Source organism: Rhinopithecus bieti, unplaced genomic scaffold (assembly GCF_001698545.2).
Source record: "Rhinopithecus bieti isolate Rb0 unplaced genomic scaffold, ASM169854v2 scaffold_35903, whole genome shotgun sequence".
In the NCBI taxonomy this organism is placed as follows: domain Eukaryota; kingdom Metazoa; phylum Chordata; class Mammalia; order Primates; family Cercopithecidae; genus Rhinopithecus; species Rhinopithecus bieti.
In genome coordinates, this window is record NW_016815549.1 from 84,608 (window position 1) to 103,653 (window position 19,046).

The following is a 19,046-nucleotide window of genomic DNA, read 5'->3' on the forward strand; positions in this document are numbered from 1 at the left end:
GATGCTGTCGTCACCCTATGGAACCATGCACGTGATCGTCCGGCTCCACCCAGCACGTTGTGTTCAGACTATTAGGACACTCTACAGGCCAGCCCCAGGAGCGACTGTTCCTTAAGTTATTCACAGCTTAATCTGTTGTAGGAACAAAGGTCTGCCATTCCTAAAGGGCTCTGCATGTAGGAATTGTTTGTGTGTGTGTATTGCTGGGCTGGAGATAGCCACCTTTAGGACATAATATGCTGTACATGTTTGTGGCTTCCTTGCTTATTAGGCCTTCCTGTGCTCAGGCCCTTCCTGAAACTATTTTCTGTGTGTTCGGCTGTTACCAGCTCTTCTCTTTTTGGAGGGCCTCATTTCTAGGTTTTTTATAGCCAGGCGTGATGGCTCACGCCTGTAATCCCAGCACTTTGGGAGGCCGAGGCAGGTATATCATGAGGCCAGGAGTTCAAGACTAGCCTGGCCAACATAGTGAAACCCCATCTCTACTAAAAATAGAAAAATTAACCAGGCGTGGTGGTGGACGCCTGTAATCCCAGCTACTCAGGAGGCTGAGGCAGGAGAATCGCTTGAGCCTTGGAGTTGGAGGCTGTAGTGAGCTGAGATTGCACCACTGCACTGTAGCCTGGGCAACAGAGCAAGACTGCATCTCAAAAAAAAAAAAAAAAAAAAAAGTTCATATTTATGACCTAATATCTGGGATCATAGCACTGTTTCAGCTTTAGTTATGTTTACCCATTCAGTGTTACCCCATGATGCTTAGACTAAGATGAAAGTATGTACACTCATACTTCAGAAACTTCTGTGAGGTCGCTGTAGGTGTTTTTCTGAGTCTTCCATGTGACTTAATGTTTGATATTTTAGGAAAATGATAGTCTCGTCTAGACCGTTTTAATAACTCTGGACAAATGTATGCTAGGTCGTCATTATGAAACTCTCATATCCGAGTTTAGCTGCAGGGACCGTTATTTTTAGATCACAAAAATAGACACATTGAAGTGATTGCGGAGGAATACAGACACTCCTACTGCAGAATTTTAAGTCTTTTCTATTTTTATAACAAAAGGTTGTAATTACCGTCTGGCAGAAAGGACTGTGCAGGAAGACTAAACAGGGTAAAATGAATATAAGAGAGGAATTAATATTGCCTTTCTTGTCATGCCAGGCAGTTTATAAAGACCTTTAACCCTGAAAAGGCCGTGGCTGTGGTTATCAGTTTTTGAGTTAACACTTTAATGCCCATGTTCTCAGGTTCCTCTGTCCCATGCAGTGGCACGTAACTATTTTAGTCCTTGGTTAGAGATTTTCTGCTAAAATAATACCATTATATCAGTTAGGTTTGGAAGCATCTAATTTTCTATGAGGATTTGATTTCTCTTTTCACAGACCGTTTTGGTTGTGTTGGTTGTGGCACTTTCTTCAGTACAGAGTAGGGGACAGAGGGTGTGTGTTGACAGTTCCCGTAGGACTTGGGTCACTGACTCCTGCACAGGGGCTTGGAGGAGCCTGCAGGTGGTCTCATGTCCCCAGGAGTGCGAGGCTTAGTGGCAGTACTGTGCTGGGATGAGCGCGCCCTTCCCTCCGCTCTGCCACTCACTGGCTCTAGGGCCTGTCTCTGCTTCCATTTCCCCCTCTATCCCCGGATGACTGTGAGATGAAGTCATCATCCAGGACGTGGGAAGTGCTGTGAAAAGCATCGAGTGCTCTGCTTGGCCCTCGTGTGTCTTCGTATAGACCCAGAGCACCAGGACCCTAGTCCTGCGCTCGTTCCTCCCCTCACATCCACGTCCTGCACTAGGGGAATTTCTGAACCCCAGGTTCTCTAAAGAAGAAAATGCCAAATCAACATTGCTTTTTCTCTTTAAAAGACAGGACAAAACAAAAACTTCATAATCCAAGGGTTCTGGGAATGGTTTAAGGAAAAAAAGAAATTTTTCCATAAGGCTTCAGAAGTCAAGTCCTTTTGAATCAATCTGCAGGCGTGTGTTGGGTTTGTGTATGTGCGTGTGTTGGGGGGTGCATGCCTTATTGATAACAACTGCAGTCTGTGTGCAGAAGAATGTTGGAGGACCATGCTATGCTAAATGCTATACTATTAATGAATGACATCTCACTGTGCTAAAAGCTGCTGTTTTCTGTGTCCAAGTCACTAACCACAAAGCTATGTGTGTTGCAGTGGGAACCGGAAGACGGCTTTCCTGCTTCCTGCAGCAGAGGCTTGGGAGAAGAGGTGCTTTATGATAACGCAGGCCTGTACGATAACTTGCCGCCTCCGCAAATCTTTGCCCGCTACTCTTCTGCTGACAGAAAGGCCTCTAGGCTGTCTGCTGACAAGCTGTCCTCTAACCATTACAAATACCCTGCCTCCGCTCAGTCTGTCACTAATACCTCTTCTGTGGGGAGGGCGTCTCTCGGGCTCAACTCGCAGGTACGGCATCTTCTTCTGTAAGATTCTAGAACCACCTTCAAGTCACATTGCTCGAACAGAGTTTTGCAGCTTGTAGTAAATGGGACTCATCAAAGGCAAAGCATAATGGTTTTTTTTTTCCCTCAACTGGAATATAATTTGCAGCCTGACTACCAAGGAACTGATGCGATATTTCTCAAGAGCTCATGGTTTATCTGAGCACCGTGTTTCTTTGCCCACATCTGGCTCTCTTTCTGTTCTTGGAAAATTCCCCAGTGAAATTTTGTGAATTATGTCAACTAAAGGAAGAGAATTTAAAAGAAACGGGTAGTAAAACCTTCCAGAAGATTCTTGAACGGCCAGTTTCTTTAATATGTTTCCATTACACGTAATGAGGAAGGGTTGACTCTGTGTAGTCATTGCTTTTGATCTTTAACCATGAAATAGATTATTCAGAGGACGGTAGTGTTTTCTCCATGACAAGTCTAAAGGTATACTCCCCAAAACTAGACGATGATAATAAGGACTTTGGATGACCATTGAACAATAATAACTGTGATGTTGAACTGTTGTCCATTGTACACCCTGTATTGATGGCAAACAGTAACATTTCAGAGTAATTTTGTAGTGTTAGGCCTTTAAAAAAAAAAAAAAGATGAAGTCTCACTATGTTGCCCAGGCAGGACTTGAACTGTGGGCTCAAGTGATCCTCCTGCCTTGGCCTCCCAAGTAGCTGGGACAACAGGCACATGCCACTGTGCCCGGCTTGTACATGTTTAACCTAAGAATTTTTTATGCTTTGCCTAAAGACCTAAGCCCATATGTAAGAATATGAACGTACAGCAGATGGGCATGTTTTAGGTCTTTGTTTTTTTTCTCCATTCTTTGGATAGTCTTAAGAAAATAATGAACCAGATAAAATTGTAGAATTGTAGATAGTAGTGACAGAGAACACTAACTCCCAATAGGTCGGCTTCATCAAAAGTCAAATGCGCAGGTTGGTGTTGGTTTTTGATTTTTCATGATGGTGGTTTAGATCCCATCCCTGGGGATTCCCATTCAGTGAGTCTGAGGGGCCCTGAGCCAAGTGTCGTTGGGGGGCAGGGGTAGGGGAGCTGTTGGTGTCTTTTGAGGACTTAACGCCAAAAAGTTGGCAGGTTTTGTGTTGTATTTACTAAGTGAATGTGTATCTGTCTACATTTCTACCTGTCTTTTTATTGGCATTAGAGTCGCCTTAGGTAAAACCCTGCCACACAGTTTGCCATCTTGCACACTTGGATTGTCCCCACATGGGTTGGGAATCATTCGATGTATGGTTCCCATGTGGAGTTTTTGTTGTTATTGTTCCCTTTTGTTTTTGTTGAAATAGGAAACACTTTTGCAAGTTAAATTCCATGACCTCTGGGTTTCCTGTCCTCATTTGATCATTTAAATGGGAGCCTATTGCTTAATGGCGAGACCTTGCACTTTTCTGAGCACTTACCTGCCATATGCTCTATCCGTGTATGGCACACCATCTGATCTTTTTAGGAACCCTGTGGGGAGGTATCTCTTTATGTTTTTAAATGATCAAATGGGGGCTCAGAAAGTTTAAAGAACTTACTCAACATCTCCTAAATGATAGAGCCAGAATTTGGAGCTAGATCTCTCTGCCTCCCAAAAATTGAGGCCTGCAACAGAAGGAAACGTATCATGGAAAAAAGCATGGGCGTGGATGCTGGAGTGAGCCTTTGCTGTCGTGCTGAATTAATTACACAACTAAGCTACACGTAAAGTCACTTCAGCAAAATGCAAAACGTGTTGGCCTGTATCAGTCTCAGGGGTAGAGACTGTTTCACTGTTTCAGAAACCCGTAGTTAGTGGAAGTTGAGTTTCCATATTATTGCTGCTGTGTCTGTGTTACGCTTCTTTTGCTTCCTTCCATGGACTCCGTCAGCAAGTAAGGAGACGGTCACTTAACCCCATTAGGATGTCACTCAGTGTCAAAGCACTTGGAGCAGAAGAACTCACACTGTAGGGTCATGCTCCTCTCCTAAAAGGCATCCCACTGAAATAAAAGCTGTTTATCCTCAGAAACACAAACTCCTCCTCTCAGCTGTGCTCTGGGGTAGTCAGCTGCCTGTGCCAGCTTGGTTAGCATTTGTGATCTGCCAGTAGAAAGGGGTCACTTCCGCAGCATTCCAGCGGAACACATCCTACAGAGCCTCTGCCACACCCTCCTTAGCCATTCCCCAGAATCCCAGCAGCCCAGTGTTTGGAAACCATCTTGGTTTTCTTTCACATTCATTTTTTTCTGCGTCGATGCTAGTTTCTCTAATACTTAGAGTCAGAGACTGAAAGAAATGGCTTCAGAAAAAAAAAAAAAAGACCAAGATGTGTTCGACTGTGTGTTTATTTTTCATGTTCTTATATGTTTATTTCAACAGCTCAAGGGTAAAAAGCCCCCCGTGGCATCTAATGGGATCACAGGAAAAGGGAAGACTCTGAGCAGTCAGCCAAAAAAAGCGGATCCTGCGGCTGGTGTGAAAAGGACAGCTTCGAGTAAGTATACCATCGGATGTCTTGCATTCTGGCTTCAAGTGCACTTGGTGGAGCTGGGCCTGTCTGAGCCTGCCCACCAGTGAGTGCCAGCTTGGGGTCAGCTGGAGAGATGGGCACCATCATCCTTCCTCATCGGCCACATGGTAGGACAGTGGTGAATTCAACCCAGCTTTTCTGACTGTGCTTGTAAACTGAAGCCCAGAACTGGTTTGCTGCCTGTGGGATTGACTCAGCATTTTAAAATAGGAGGCAGTTGTGAGTGCCGGTTGCTTGCAGCTCCAGGTAGCCCTGGACTCCGGGTCAGGAGACCTCAACTCTTGTCCCTGATCTATGGTTGACAAGCCGTGCAAACTCTAAACTCAGCATCTTTTTCTGTCAGACGTAGACACGTGGCTCCTGTGGTTGGTGCAGTTGGGATAACTGAGGTAGTACACGGACCTCAAAGTATCAGAGCAGTACGAGGAGTTCTGAGGAGTGGTTAGTCCTGCGGTGTCCACAGCAAGCCATTCTTATGCAATCCAGTTTACTGAACACAGCCACTTTGTAAGCACAGGCATTATCCTTTACCCCATCATAGAAATGAGAGAAGAATAACCAAGAGAGTAAGCAGCTCTCCCAAGGGCTCACAGCTGGTACATCACAGAGCCAGAGTGGGTGCCAGGCTTTCAGACTCCACATCCAGCCAAAAATAGATTGGGCAGAGAAGCATTAAGATATGAGAGACTCAGCCTGCCTGGACCCAGCACCTTCTTCCCTTCCCTCCACTAGATCCATCTGGGGGTGATATAGCATCTCTTAAGTGTTTGTATTTGCGTTAGTCCTCATTATGTTGGATGTCTAATCAGGGAGCCAGCCAGGCAGCATTTTTTCACTCAGGGGACTCAAAGATACACTAAAGTAGTTGCCGTCTAGCGGCTTCAGTCCAACAGACCCACACATGCAGACAAGCAAGTGATAGGGCTGCAGTGTGGGGGTTTACAGGTGAGGGCCTCCTGAGTCCATCTGGGCATGTCCAGGAAGATTTCCCAGAGGAAGAAGGTGGGAGTTAGGTGCAGATGTTGAGTTTGATGTGGTTACATGCCATCGCCCTTGGGATTTCTACCCGAGATTCTCGAATCTGGATGTGCAACTGGTAGACCAGTCTCAGTGCTAATGAAGATGAGTCCGGCTAGCCCCAGCTGGTCACCCCCACGCCAGCTGCCGAAGAGAGAGGCTCTCATACCGGCACGTGCTGACATCCCTTTGCCCTGTGGTTCTGTTTTTGGAGTCAGAGCATCCACAGAGGGGAATGGAGAGGCTGGCAGTGTCCTTGGCCATGTTTGTGGACGAGGCTTGGAATCGTTCCTCAGGACCAGGCTGCGTCTGCCCCGAGGAAGTGTGTACATCCCTGACCTAAGCTTTTCTCCACCTCTGTTCCACCCAACATGCATGTTGACCAGATGGGTTGGAGCCAGTTGGGCCAAATCCTCCTACCACCATTTGTTTAATGTACTAATTTCCTTTGACCTTATCTGGCAAATTTTATTTCCCGAATGTATTGGGTGTATTTACTTTCACCTCTTTTTGTGTTGTTTCTTTGGGGAGGGGCAGATGGGGGAGAGGAGCAGCTCACACCCAGAAAGATTTATGAAAAGCAAAACCCGAATCCCACGGAGTCTCATTCGCCATGGTGTTTCTCTGTCGGTACCTGTGCTGACTTTATTTTCTAGATGATTTATTCCTTTATTTTATGAGACCTTCTGTAGGGAGTTTTTATTAACTTTGGTGACATCTAATGGTGACAAAAGAGAAAATAATGGCATTCCGTGTTTTGCTGAATCCAGCCACTTGCGTTATAGATGAGATGAGATTACATGGGGACCAAAAGATGTGGAGATTTATAGGTTATTGCATTGTGTTTGCTGGGAAAACCGCTTAGTTTAGAAATAAGTGAGTAGAGTTTGGACTTGGCCCTGTTTGCAAAATATGTCATTATTTTAGCTGCGAACAGTGATCCTTTCGTTTCAGGCTGTTGAGTGCTTCACCTGTCCTCAGGCTGCTGGCCCTTTGCTGTCATCCTGTGTATTTCTTTTGGTTAGGGGAAAATTGGCTGGGGAGTGATCACTTTTTATGCCTTCATAAATGCAGTATTTCATTGAAATTGTAATGGCTTACATTGCAAGAATTGGCAAATCCAGCATTTAGGACAGGTGCTAGAAGTGGCTCCCTGCTGTCCCTGAGTGGACAAGGCTCTGGGAATCACTTATCGCCGATATGGTAAGAATTGTCAGTCAGTGTCCACTACGTCAGGCATCATATTATTTTGTTAGATTTTTTTCAGATATGTTTCTGATTTAAAACACACACACACACACACACACATCTCATTTAAAACATGCAGATGTGCACACTCACGCACATGTGCACACTCACACGCACCTGTACACATGCATGCGCACGCACAGGATTCTTTCTCGTTTCTGCTTTAGAGAGGGTGAAGCTGAGCTTCTCTAGAGGTTACTTGCAGAGTCATGTAGCAAGGGAGGGTGGAGTGTGGGTTTCTAGCCACCTCCCTGAGTCCAGTGTTTGTATTCTTAACCATTATGCCACCCCTGTGGCTTAATGAAGTAGTTTCTAGCCTTGTGAGGGAGTCAGACACGTGGGGTGTGCGGTCAGGAAGGCCTGGGAGTTGCCATCAGGTGTGAGTGCTTGTTAGAAGCGACTGGGAGATCACGGAAGCTTTGAAATCGGTGATCCTCCATCTGAGTTTTGTTAGAACCTTCATTTCTTCCATGTGTCTTAACAAAGAGGTGTTGTCCTAAATTATTGTTATTAAAAGGCCAACATAGTAAGAGGAAGAGAGCGTGGGGTCAGGTTTTGAAAGCTGTTTTCACGGTGATGTGATGTTGCCAAGTCTGTAAATTTCCCCTTCAGCTAGTTTCCTCTTCATTTATTCATTTTATAAAATAAGCATTTATGTATTGCCCATTTTTGTGTTTGTTCTAAGTGCTTTATAAATATTTAATCCTTGCAACCACTCAATGAATTACTATCCCCATTTCACAGATAAGGGAAACTGAGGCACAGAGGGATTTCGTGCCCTGTTCCAGGTCATGCAGCTACACGTACAAGCTGGGACTCCTTCCTAGATGGTCAGGCTCCAGATACTGCTCCTGGCTGCCTCTTCATGTATCTGCTGTTCATTTATTCACTAAACAAGCATTTATTGTGCCACACTCCGTGCCAGGTGCTGATCTCAGTGCTGGGGGTGTAGCAGCAATTCAGATGAATTCAGAGCCAGGCAGATGACATGACCATAAGGAACAGATACTGCAGGGTTATGGAGGTGTTTGAAGACGTAGAGAAGGAAGCAGATTTCAGACATTATTTTTGATAGTAATAGACTCCTGTGCCTATTATAGACTGTTCCCACTCCACCTGGTTGAGATTAATTATAAGCCATGTGCCTCAAAGGGAAGCGAGTTAAAGGAATTTCCTAATATTCTGTTTTTGTTTTAAAAGTTTGATTCAAAGAATATTGGAGAATTTGAACTAGTCGCTTTTCTGCTTAGTTCAAACCAGCCCTGTCCTTCTTATTGAATTAGCACAGTAACTGGCTTTGTGTTTGTTTACTGAGTTGGCTGATTAAACAGGTTTTTTGAGTTCCCCCATTGTCTGCTTGAATAAACCTAATGTTTTTTGACATGGGGTCTCACTGTCATCCAGGCTGGAACACAGTGGCAGAATCACAGTTCACTGCAGCCTCAAACTCCTAGGCTCAAGCGATTCTCCCACCTCAGCCTCCTGAGTAGCTGGGACTACAGTCATGTGCCACCACACCTGGCTAATTTTGTATTTTTTGTAGAGAAGGGATCAATCCATGTTTCCCAGGCTAGTAAACCTAATTTTTAATTGCTGCCTTTTTTTCTTCTTGAGATGCTGCCCAGTACAAGTACGGCAAGAACCGGGTAGAAGCAGATGCCAAGCGGCTACAGACCAAAGAAGAGGAGCTGCTGAAGAGGAAAGAGGCCCTGCGGAATAGGCTGGCCCAGCTCCGCAAGGAAAGAAAAGACCTTCGAGCGGCCATTGAAGTGAACGCTGGTATGAAGGATGCGGGTGACTGCCCAGGGTGCATGTTTGTATTGGAGACTGGAGATTTCATTCTGCTTTGCCCAAAGGACCTGTTGCTCACCAAGGCTGTCATTTTATTTAGTAACAGTAGGCTATTTATTTGGTAAGAGTGGGTTATTTGGTAAGAATGGATGGGTTAGTTGGTGAGAGTGGGTTAGTTGGTGGGAGTGGGTTAGTTGGTAAGAGTGGGTTAGTAAGAGTGGGTGAGTTGGTGAGAGTGGGTTAGTTGGTGAGAGTGGGTTAGTGAGAGTGGGTTATTTGGTGAGAGTGGGTTACTTGGTGAGAGTGGGCTAGTGGGTGAGAGTGGGTTAGTGGGTGAGAGTGGGTTAGAGGGTGAGAGTGGGTTAGTGGGTGAGAGTGGCTTAGTGGGTTAGAGTCGGTTAATGGGTGAGAGTGGGTTAGTTGGTGAGAGTGGGTTAGTGGGTTAGTTGGTGAGAGGTTAGTTGGTGAGAGTGGGTTAGTTGGTGAGTGGGTTAGTGGGTGAGAGTGGGTTAGTTGGTGAGTGGGTTAGTGGGTGAGAATGGGTGGGTGAGAGTCGGTTAGCGGATGAGAGTGGGTTAGTGGGTGAGAGTGGCTTAGTGGATGAGAGTCGGTTAACGGGTGAGAGTGGGTTAGTTGGTGAGAGTGGGTTAGTTGGTGAGAGTGGGTTAGTGGGTGAGTGAGTTGGTTGGTTAGTGGGTGAGAGTGAGTTGGTTGGTGAGAGTGGGTTAGTGGGTGACAGTGGGTAAGAGTGGGATAGTTGGTGAAAGTGGGTTGGTTAGTAAGAGTGGGTTAGTAAGAGTGCGTTAGTTGCTGTGAGTGGGTTAGTGGGTTAAGAGTGGGTTAGTGGGTGAGAGTGGGTTAGTAAGAGTGGGTTAGTGGGTGAGAGTGGGTTAGTAAGAGTGGGTTAGTTGGTGAGAGTGGGTGAGTTGGTGAGAGTGGGTTAGTGGATGAGAGTGGGTTATTTGGTAAGAGTGGGTTGGTGTGAGTGGGTTAGTGGGTGTGAGTGGGTTAGTGGGCGAGAGTGGGTTAGTAAGAGTGCGTTAGTGGGTTATTTGGTGAGAGTGGGTGAGTGGGTGGGAGTAGGTTAGTTGATGAGAGGGGGTTAGTGAGTGGGTTAGTGGGCGAGAGTGAGTTAGTAAGAGTGGGTTAGTTGGTGTGAGTGGGTTAGTGGGTTATTTGGTGAGAGTGGATAAGAGTGGGTTAGCGGGTAAGAGTGGATTATTGGGTGAGAGTGAGTAAGAGTGGGTTAGTGTGAGTGGGTGAGAGTGGGTTAGTGGGTGAGAGTGGGTTATTTGGTGAGAGTGGGTGAGTGGGTAGGAGTGGGTTGGTGAGAGTGAGCTGGTGAGAGTGGGTTAGTTGGTGAGAATGGGAAAGAGTGGGTTAGTTGGTGTGAGTGGGTTAGTGGGAGAGAGTGGGTCAGTGGGTGAGAGTGGGTGAGTGGGTTGGTGAGAGTGGGTTAGTTGGTGAGAATGGGTAAGAGTGGGTTAGTGGGTGAGAGTGAGTTAGTGGGTTATTTGGTGAGAGTGGGTAAGAGTGGGTTAGTGGGTGAGAGTGGGTGAGTGGGTTAGTGGGTGAGAGTAAGAGTGGGTGAGAGTAAGAGTGGGTGAGAGTAAGAGTGGGTGAGAGTGAGTAAGAGTGGATTAGTTGGTGTGAGTGGGTTAGTGGGTGAGAGTGGGTTAGTATGTTATTTGGTGAGAGTGGGTAAGAGTGGGTCAGTGGGTGAGAGTGGGTTAGCGGGTGGGAGTGGGTTAGTGGGTGAGAGTGGGTTAGTAAGAGTGGGTTAGTTGGTGTGAGTGGGTTAGTAAGAGTGGGTTATTTGATGAGAGTGGGTTAGTGGGTGACAGTAAGACTGGGTGAGAGTAAGTGGGTTAGTGGGTGAGAGTGGGTGAGTGGGTGAGAGTGAGTTAGTAAGAGTGGGTTAGTTGGTGTGAGTGGGTTAGTGGGTTATCTGGTGAGAATGGGTTAGTAAGAGTGGGTCAGTGGGTCAGAGTGGATTATTTGGTGAGAGTGGGTTAGTGTGAGTGGGTTAGTTGGTAAGAGCGGGTTACTTGGTGTGAGTGGGTGAGAGTGGGTTGGTGAGAGTAGGTTAGTGGGTGAGTGGGAGGTAGTGGGTTAGTGGGTGAGAGTGGGTTAGTGGTTTATTTGGTGAGAGTGGGTTGGTGGGGTGAGAGTGGTTTAGTGGGTGAGAGTGGGTTAGTGGTTTATTTGGTGAGAGTGGGTTAATAAGAGTGGGTTATTTGGTGAGAGTGGGTTAGTAAGAGTAGGTCAGTTGGTGTGAGTGGGTTAGTTGGTAAGAGTGGGTGAGTGGGTGAGAGTGGGTTAGTTGATGAGAGTGGGTTAGTTGGTGTGAGTGGGTGAGAGTGGGTTAGTGGGTGAGAGTGGGTTAATTAGAGTAGGTTAGTAAGGTGGGTTACTTGGTGTGAGTGGGTTAGTAAGAGTGGGTTATTTGGTGAGAGTGGGTTAGTGGGTGACAGTAAGACTGGGTGAGACTAAGAGTGGGTTAGTGGGTGAGAGTGGGTTAGTAAGAGTGGGTTAGTGGGTTATCTGGTGAGAATGGGTAAGAGTGGGTCAGAGTGGGTCAGTGGGTCAGAGTGGATTATTTGGTGAGAGTGGGTTGGTGTGAGTGGGTTAGTTGGTGAGAGTGGGTTAGTGGGAGGTAGTGGGTTAGTGGGTGAGAGTGGGTTAGTGGTTTATTTGGTGAGAGTGGGTTAATAAGAGTGGGTTAGTTGGTGAGAGTGCTTTAGTTGGTGAGAGTGGGTTAGTGGGTTATTTGGTGAGAGTGGGTTAGTAAGAGTAGGTCAGTTGGTGTGAGTGGGTTAGTTGGTAAGAGCACGTTACTTGGTGTGAGTGGGTGAGTGGATGAGAGTGGGTTAGTGGGTGTGAGTTAGGTTAGTGGGTTATTTGGTGAGAGTGAGTTAGTGGGTGACAGTGAGTAAGAGTGGGTTAGTTGGTGAAAGTGGGTTAGTTAAGAGTGGGTTAGTAAGAGTGGATTAGTTGGTGTGTGCAGGTTAGTGGGTGAGAGTGGGTTATTTGGTGAGAGTGGATTAATAAGAGTGGGTTAGTGGGTGAGAGTGGGTTAGTTGGTGAGTAAGAGTGGGTTAGTGGGTGAGAGTGGGTTAGCAGGTGGGAGTGGGTGAGTGGGTGAGAGTAGGTGAGAGTGCGTTAGTTGGTGAAAGTGGGTTAGTAAGAGTGGGTTAGTAAGAGTGGGTAAGAGTGTATTAGTTGGTGTGAGTGGGTTAGTGGGTGAGAGTGGGTTATTTGGTGAGATTGGTGAGAGTGGATTAGTAAGAGTGGGTTAGTTGGTGTGAGTGGGTTAGTGGGTAAGAGTGGGTTAGTGGGTTATGGTGAGAGTAAGAGTGGGTTAGTGGGTGAGAGTGCATTAGTGGGTGAGAGTGGGTTAGTAAGAGTGGGTTATTTCATGACAGTGAGTTATTTGGTAAGAGTGGGTTATTTCACAGTGTTTCTTGGGGCTTGGAAACATTGCTGGTAACTGCAAGGCAGGTGCTGGGGTGGTCAAACATGCGGCATGCAGGCGGAGGCCAGGGCCGGACCCACCGCTGCTCCCCGAGGCAGGGGAGGTGATGGGGGACCTGTTCCGGCATCTGGCGCTGACTGGAGGATGGCCCCTGTATCCGCAGGGCTCAGTAGATTGTGGTCACTGTGTAGGAGGGATCAGCTGGATTTCTCCACGGAGGGTAGCCCACAGGGGGAGTGATACTCAGAAGTCCAGGCGAGGCAAGACATCTCTGCATGGGTAGAAGCCCCTCGTTTCTTGAGAAGGGAGAGGTGAGAGCAAGGCAACATCTGTCTTGGGATGCATCGGGGAAGAGGCCAAGCTAGTGGAATACAGACACCAGAGAGGGACTAAAAGTCAGGGCGCAGTCACTGGAACTGAGTCTGGAGCCAGAGCGGAACCCCTGGGCCAGGCGTGTGCGTTCCTGCTGGCGGGAGCTGGTGCTCAGCTCCTGACCCTGGGGTGGCACCGCTTACATACGCATGGCCTCCCGTGCAGCTTGGTGCTTAGACTGTGGAAGACTGGCTCCTTAGATTGAAATTGTACTAGTCTGGGCTGGGACGAGTTCTTTAGATGCCGCAGAGGCCTGGGCGGTCCCGAGAGGAAGCTGCGGACTTTCTGTGGCTCGCCGTGCGGGGAAGAGCTGACGCACACCCAACAGGCGATTACCAGCTCCAACCTTTCTGGACTTTGTGCCTCGATGATTTGATGAAAGGAAATGCTTTTGGAGTTTAGAGGAGGGAAGGCAGGTGTCCGCAGGGCAGGGCAGGCTGACCCAAAGGAGGAACCAGAATGTGGCCTGCAGCCTGAGGCCGACCCTACGGGAGGAGGCTGTGCCAGAGAATGGGGCGGGGCATGGAGTTTAACGAGACAGAAGTAGCATTTCTCCCGTGTTCCAAGCTTGCAGGATAGTGAAGATGCAGGAAGGCCAGGGGTGCTTTTGGCTTTGAAAAAGAGAACCTCGCCTGCTGGCCAGCACCAGCCCAGACCCTGGGCACAAGTCCATTCACCTCTTGGGACTGGTGTTCTCATCTGTTCCGTGGGTGCGTCTTAGGTCCCTGCAGCAAACCTCAAATAAAATAAGTGAACGTACCTTAAAGAAACGTGTGCCATGTCCAGTAGAGATGCAAGCTGTGCTACTGTTCATTGCCTCAGGGGCAAATAAGATGACTGAGGGATCGGTGGAGCGTTAGGGAAGGATGGGGTTCACACCGCAATGCAGTGGCAGCTTCAGGAACTGTGGAGTTTAGGGTCCACGTTTCAAAATGAGAATACATCGAGTCCCAGAGCCAGGAGCTCCCAGCCTTGGTGAGAATCAGTGTCTCCCATTGCCTGGTCCGAGCCTTCACAGCTGCAGCAAAGGGAAGTGGTTGGAGGAGGACTCTGGTCCCTTCGAGAACTGCTGAATTTAAGTTTTGCAACGAGGATCTAAGTCAGGGGAGCTCAACCTCAAACGTTTTGTGGAAGGTCTTTTTGGGGACCAGGTGCCTTCTCTGTTGTTTGGAGAACCTGTGCCGGCCGCGGGAGTGAGGGCGTTTCTGGGGATTCCAGGCAGGAAGCCACAGGCGATTCTGGAGGAGAAGCTGAAGCAGCTGGAGGAGGAGTGCCGGCAGAAGGAGGCGGAGCGCGTCAGCCTGGAGCTGGAGCTGACGGAGGTCAAGGAGAGCCTGAAGAAAGCACTGGCGGGCGGAGTCACCCTGGGGCTGGCCATCGAGCCCAAGTCAGGAACATCGAATCCACAGGTGTGTGTCCTTCTGGCTCACCTTGGAGGCTGGCACGGCCTTGCATGACCAAGAGCCGGTGCACCCAGAGAGAATGTGGAGTGGCTCTGGGGCGTAGCTTGCTTGTGGTCCCTTAGCGTGCCCAGGAGAAGACAGTTCATGTGTTAGCATCAGACACTTTCATCAGCCGGGCCTGTGTTCCCGACATGCTTTCTTACCTCTTGCTGAAATGTTAAACGGCATGGAAACACTGAAGTCTGTCTGTGCCTTTCCCCTTTGCACCATCTGTTTAGAACAGATCCAGTCCTCATGTCTCTTCTGAACCAGGTCCTAATTTGACACCGGTTCATTAGATAGCCAGTCCTTGTAGACTGTTGAGCATGTCTGAGAGTTAAGCCAGGTGCTGGGGAAACTGAAGTGAATGGCGCGGTCTGTGTCCTCTTAGAATCGAACAGAACAAAGCGGTCTCCTCTTCCCTCGTGAGTCTTCCCCGCCCTGGTTCCTCTTCACTCATTCGGCGAGGTCGCTGAGAACTTAGATGTCTTCTCCACTTGGTCATTCTGTTGAGTCTCCTGTCTTGTGAGTTGGATGCCGTCACTTCCATTGAGTGAGGGAGGCACTGGGCCCAGAGGAGTAAACGCACCTGCAGGGCAGACAGAACAGGCAGCCGGTGAGGGTCGGCTGGACTTCGGCCCCTGTCCCAGCTGAAACACCACGGGTGCCCCTGGGTCCCCACCCACTGCGTCCTGAATGCTTCCCTTCTAGGTTCTTCTTTCCCAGCCCCTTGGTAAAATGCTGAGCCTGGTTGAACCCACCACTGCTCCATGTGAGCCTTGGGCAGGTTTGTGGGGAAGACTGACACATTTATGGGTTGACAACAGCCCTGAGTTTCAGTCACTTGCTAGCCCCTGCCAGGCACCCCCCCGTACGGCCTGCTCTTCCTTACTCTCCCCTTCTATTCCGAGCCCCCCATCCCCGCACCAGGCTCCTGTGGCACCCCAGCCATCACCTCCAACCCAGAGGACAACCTCCCTCCTGGCTGCAGAGCTGAGCAAGCAGCGAGGTCACTGCTCTGTCCTGAAACCACAAACCCAGCCACTCGTGCACAGTTCTTTGGGGTGTTCAAGAGGCAGCTCTGGGGTCACACAGACTAGGGCTTAAAATCTCTTGACTTCTCTAGGCCCTGAGTTTTTCATCTGTAAAATGGAGAAAATAATAATGACCGCTGCACAGGACTGTGTGTGCAGAGGCTTTTGGCACAGTGCTCACTGAAGCACCTGTGTTCGTTCACGTCTTCCCAAGCGTATACATGCGTGCATTCATTCATTCCACTCATCCAACAGTTGCTTGTTGATATCATTATATACATTATGTATTACATAAAATCATATAAATTCAACATTTATATGTTATATATAAAATACAATTATTTATGCGAGATACATACTATTTAATATATAAAGGTGTGTGTGTATACACATATGCATATGCTGTGTTCTTTCTTGAACTCCTGAGCTCAAGTGCTCCTCCCACCTCACCTCTTGAGTTGCTGTGGTTACCGGCGGGGGCCACTGTGCCCAGCCTGTGTTCTGTTCTCCCTCTGTGTGCTACAAACTACTCTAGGCCTGCAGTTGTGAACAAGATAGGTGACAATCCCCGTTTCATGGAGCTTATATTCTTGTGAGGGAGGCAAACCAATAAAATACATTGGTGTCAGATGCGGACAGATCTGTGGCAACAGTGAAGCAGGGCTGAGGAGGGGGGGTGCAGGGGGATTTGGAATCCAAGGACCAGGAGGCCCCTTGGGTGTCCCTGGCCCCTCATCCAGCATAAATGGGGACAAGAACATGGTGGGTCAGGTGCAGTGAGAGTGGCAGTGAAGCTGTGGGCATTGGCTGGGATAGGGCAGGGGTCTTCGCTTGCTTCATGGAGCCCCGTGCCCCTCCGTCTGTGGTGATCTGAGGCAGGAGTACACACAGTCCCCTATGCTGCTTGTCCTGTGTCCTGCATGGAGGGTGGTGGCAGTGCAGGAGTGCTCTGAGGAGCTGTCCCGCCCCGTCCTCTGGTCCTGTTTGAGTGGAGGGGCTGGGCTTCCTGGACTCTGGTCAGTGCCTCGATCCGACCCTTCCTGACTTCCAGACACCTGGGAGGAGCCTTCTCCTATATATTCAGCTTTTCTGTCAGCTTTTTCCAAGCATTCAAGGTTCTCTAGTTGAATCCATCCTTAAAAAAAGAAGGTTCCGCCTGGCCTCCTGCTCCCCCTGGTGACTGTCCCCTTGCCCTGTGTTCTTGACTTTCCTTCCAAGGTGAACTTTGGAGGCAGTTCTCCATGCTTGCAGTGTCCTCTGCCCCCCGACACCTCCACTTTCTGAGTGTGGCTTCTCATTGCACCTGCTTTCGTCATGGTGGCCCCTGGCATTCCCATCCAGCAGACATGTTAGTCCTCACTCCCCGATCCAGTGACCTTTGGCACAGCTGCCCACTCTCTTCTGTGGTGGCTCCACGTTCTTCCACCCCCCATCACCCGAGCTTCCCTCAGGCCCCTTTTCCAGCTCCTGCCTCGCCACCCCCCTCACTTTTCCTTTGGCCCAAGTATCCTTTGGGGGCCTGGGCCTGGCTTGCTGCCTCCGCTTCCCCTGTCCCAGTCCACTGTGCTTTGTGACTTCCCCTCTCTTTTGAGGGCGGATGTCCCTGGTGCCATCCTCTGTCCCAGCACCTGGGGAAGGAGTCTGCCCCGCTGCTGCCCAGACCGTGTCCTTGGGAGAGTGGCTGGTTCGGTGGACCCCTCTCGAGATGCAGGTCTTCGGGTCACCTGCCCCTTTTACTCACAGCCTGGCCTGGCCTCTGCCAGACAGAGATGTCCTCATCATCATTCCATTGTGTTCACTCACCACTACCCAGGCTTCCTCCCTGGCAGCCAGGGAGTGCCACCGCCTAAGTCAAGTTGGCTGCCTGGGGGTCATGGTCAGTAAAGCCCACAGGGGACCCTGAGCTGCCCATTTTCCTGGTAATTGAAACACTGCTCTAAAACAGCGTGCCATATACCCTGAGCAATATTTTTTACATGACACATTTTGGCAGGAATCCTAGGAAGTGTCTCTTCCTTGGAGACTTCATTTGAGAGAAGGCTCAGCAGACTGGCATTTTTCCCCAGAGAGCAGTTTGGGATCCCATACGGAAGAGCCAGCGATGGGGGCCTTGGCAGCTCAGGACACATGTTGTTCTATTTTGAGTCTTCCTGAACACCTCCTCCTCTGGCATATGGAGCTGCCGTAAACACTCGGAAGGCCTCTGTGCTTCTGGTGCCTGCTTTTCTCCAGCGAGCCCCACTCAGTGGGGCTGCATCCTGGGAGCCAGTTCTGCCCTGAGTGCTGGCGCTTTCTGCTACTTCAGCATCTCTAGGACACTGACCCCAGAAAAGCTCTGAAAACCATAAAGCCCTGCACAAAGGGACTGACTAGCCTGCGTGGAAGAGCCTCACTTTGAGTGCAAAAGACTCAGGCAGGAATCCCACCCTCACTGCTTCCCAGGCATGGCTGGGAGTCGGAGCACCCCTTGGAGCCTCCACCAGCCCCTCAGAGCCTCTGCTCCCTGGCTGTGAATGTTGGGAGAGGATCTGGGGGTGAGGCACTGACTGCCTAGCAGTCCTTCCTGCTGCTGCTATTTTTGCCCATTTCCAGAACTTACTTCTTCCTTGAAATAAACCATTTTCCTGCTGGATAATACCAGTGGCCTAGAAACCACTCCTCACATGGGGTTCTCTCTCTGTTAAGTCTCCAGTGTTCAGGCACCGGACCCTGGAGAACTCGCCTATCTCCAGCTGTGACACCAGTGACACCGAGGGCCCCGTGCCAGTGAACAGCGCAGCTGTCCTGAAGAAGAGCCAGGTGGCCCCGGGCAGCTCCCCCTGCCGAGGACATGTGTTGCGGAAGGCCAAGGTGAGCCCTGATTTCTGGGGGCACTGGTCCGGGGGTGTCCGGGTTCTTTAACCTCCCAGCATTCTCAGGTGTGAATAGGGAGCCTATCCTTCTCCATCCACTTGGCACTCAGCCTTCAGTAGACATCTTGGAATGGGTGCTTATCGAGCTCTCACCACCCCGCAGATCCTGTTAGGAAGTGGGTTCTCAAAGGTGAACAGTGACCCAAAGCTGCTGACCATTTAGCCCCAGTGCCAACAGTCGGCTCCAGGGTCATCTCAGACTCAGGCAAGCCCTGGACTCCTCTGGACTAGTTTTCTCATTGGTGAGGTGGAGATTAGACCAGGCAACCCCTGAAGTCCTCTTCAGCACTTAGATGTGTGATTCTTTAGAAAAACAAAGAAAAAGATCTACCAGGCAAATGGAAAACAAAAAAAAAGCAGGGGTTGCAATCCTAGTCTCTGAAAAAACAAACTTTAAACCATCAAAGATCAAAGGAGACAAAGAAGGCCATTACATAATGGTAAAGGGATCAATTCATCAGGAAGAGCTAACTATCCTACTAAATATATATGCACCCAACATAGGAGCACCCAGATTCATAAAGCAAGTCCTTAGAGACTTACAAAGAGACTTAGACTCCCATACAATAATAATGGGAGACTTCAACACCCCACTGTCAACATCAGACAGATCAACAAGACAGAAAGTCAACAAGGATATCCAGGAATTGAACTCATCTCTGCACCAAGCGGACCTAATAGACATCTACAGAACTCTCCACCCCAAATCAACAGAATATACATTCTTCTCAGCACCACATCACACTTATTCCAAAATTGACCACATATAAACAG

The 19,046-nt window shown here is 48.9% G+C and overlaps 1 protein-coding gene across 1 annotated transcript in view; it reads left to right on the forward strand.

The window, feature by feature from the left end:
• AFAP1 (actin filament associated protein 1) overlaps window positions 1-19,046 on the forward strand; it is a 115,870-nt gene that overhangs the window by 84,400 nt on the left and 12,424 nt on the right. The window contains exons 11-15 of the mRNA XM_017853403.1: window positions 2,174-2,425; window positions 4,831-4,945; window positions 8,861-9,025; window positions 14,103-14,293; window positions 18,046-18,210. Coding sequence (XP_017708892.1) covers window positions 2,174-2,425; window positions 4,831-4,945; window positions 8,861-9,025; window positions 14,103-14,293; window positions 18,046-18,210 — 888 coding nt within the window. The remainder of the gene's footprint in view (window positions 1-2,173; window positions 2,426-4,830; window positions 4,946-8,860; window positions 9,026-14,102; window positions 14,294-18,045; window positions 18,211-19,046) is intronic.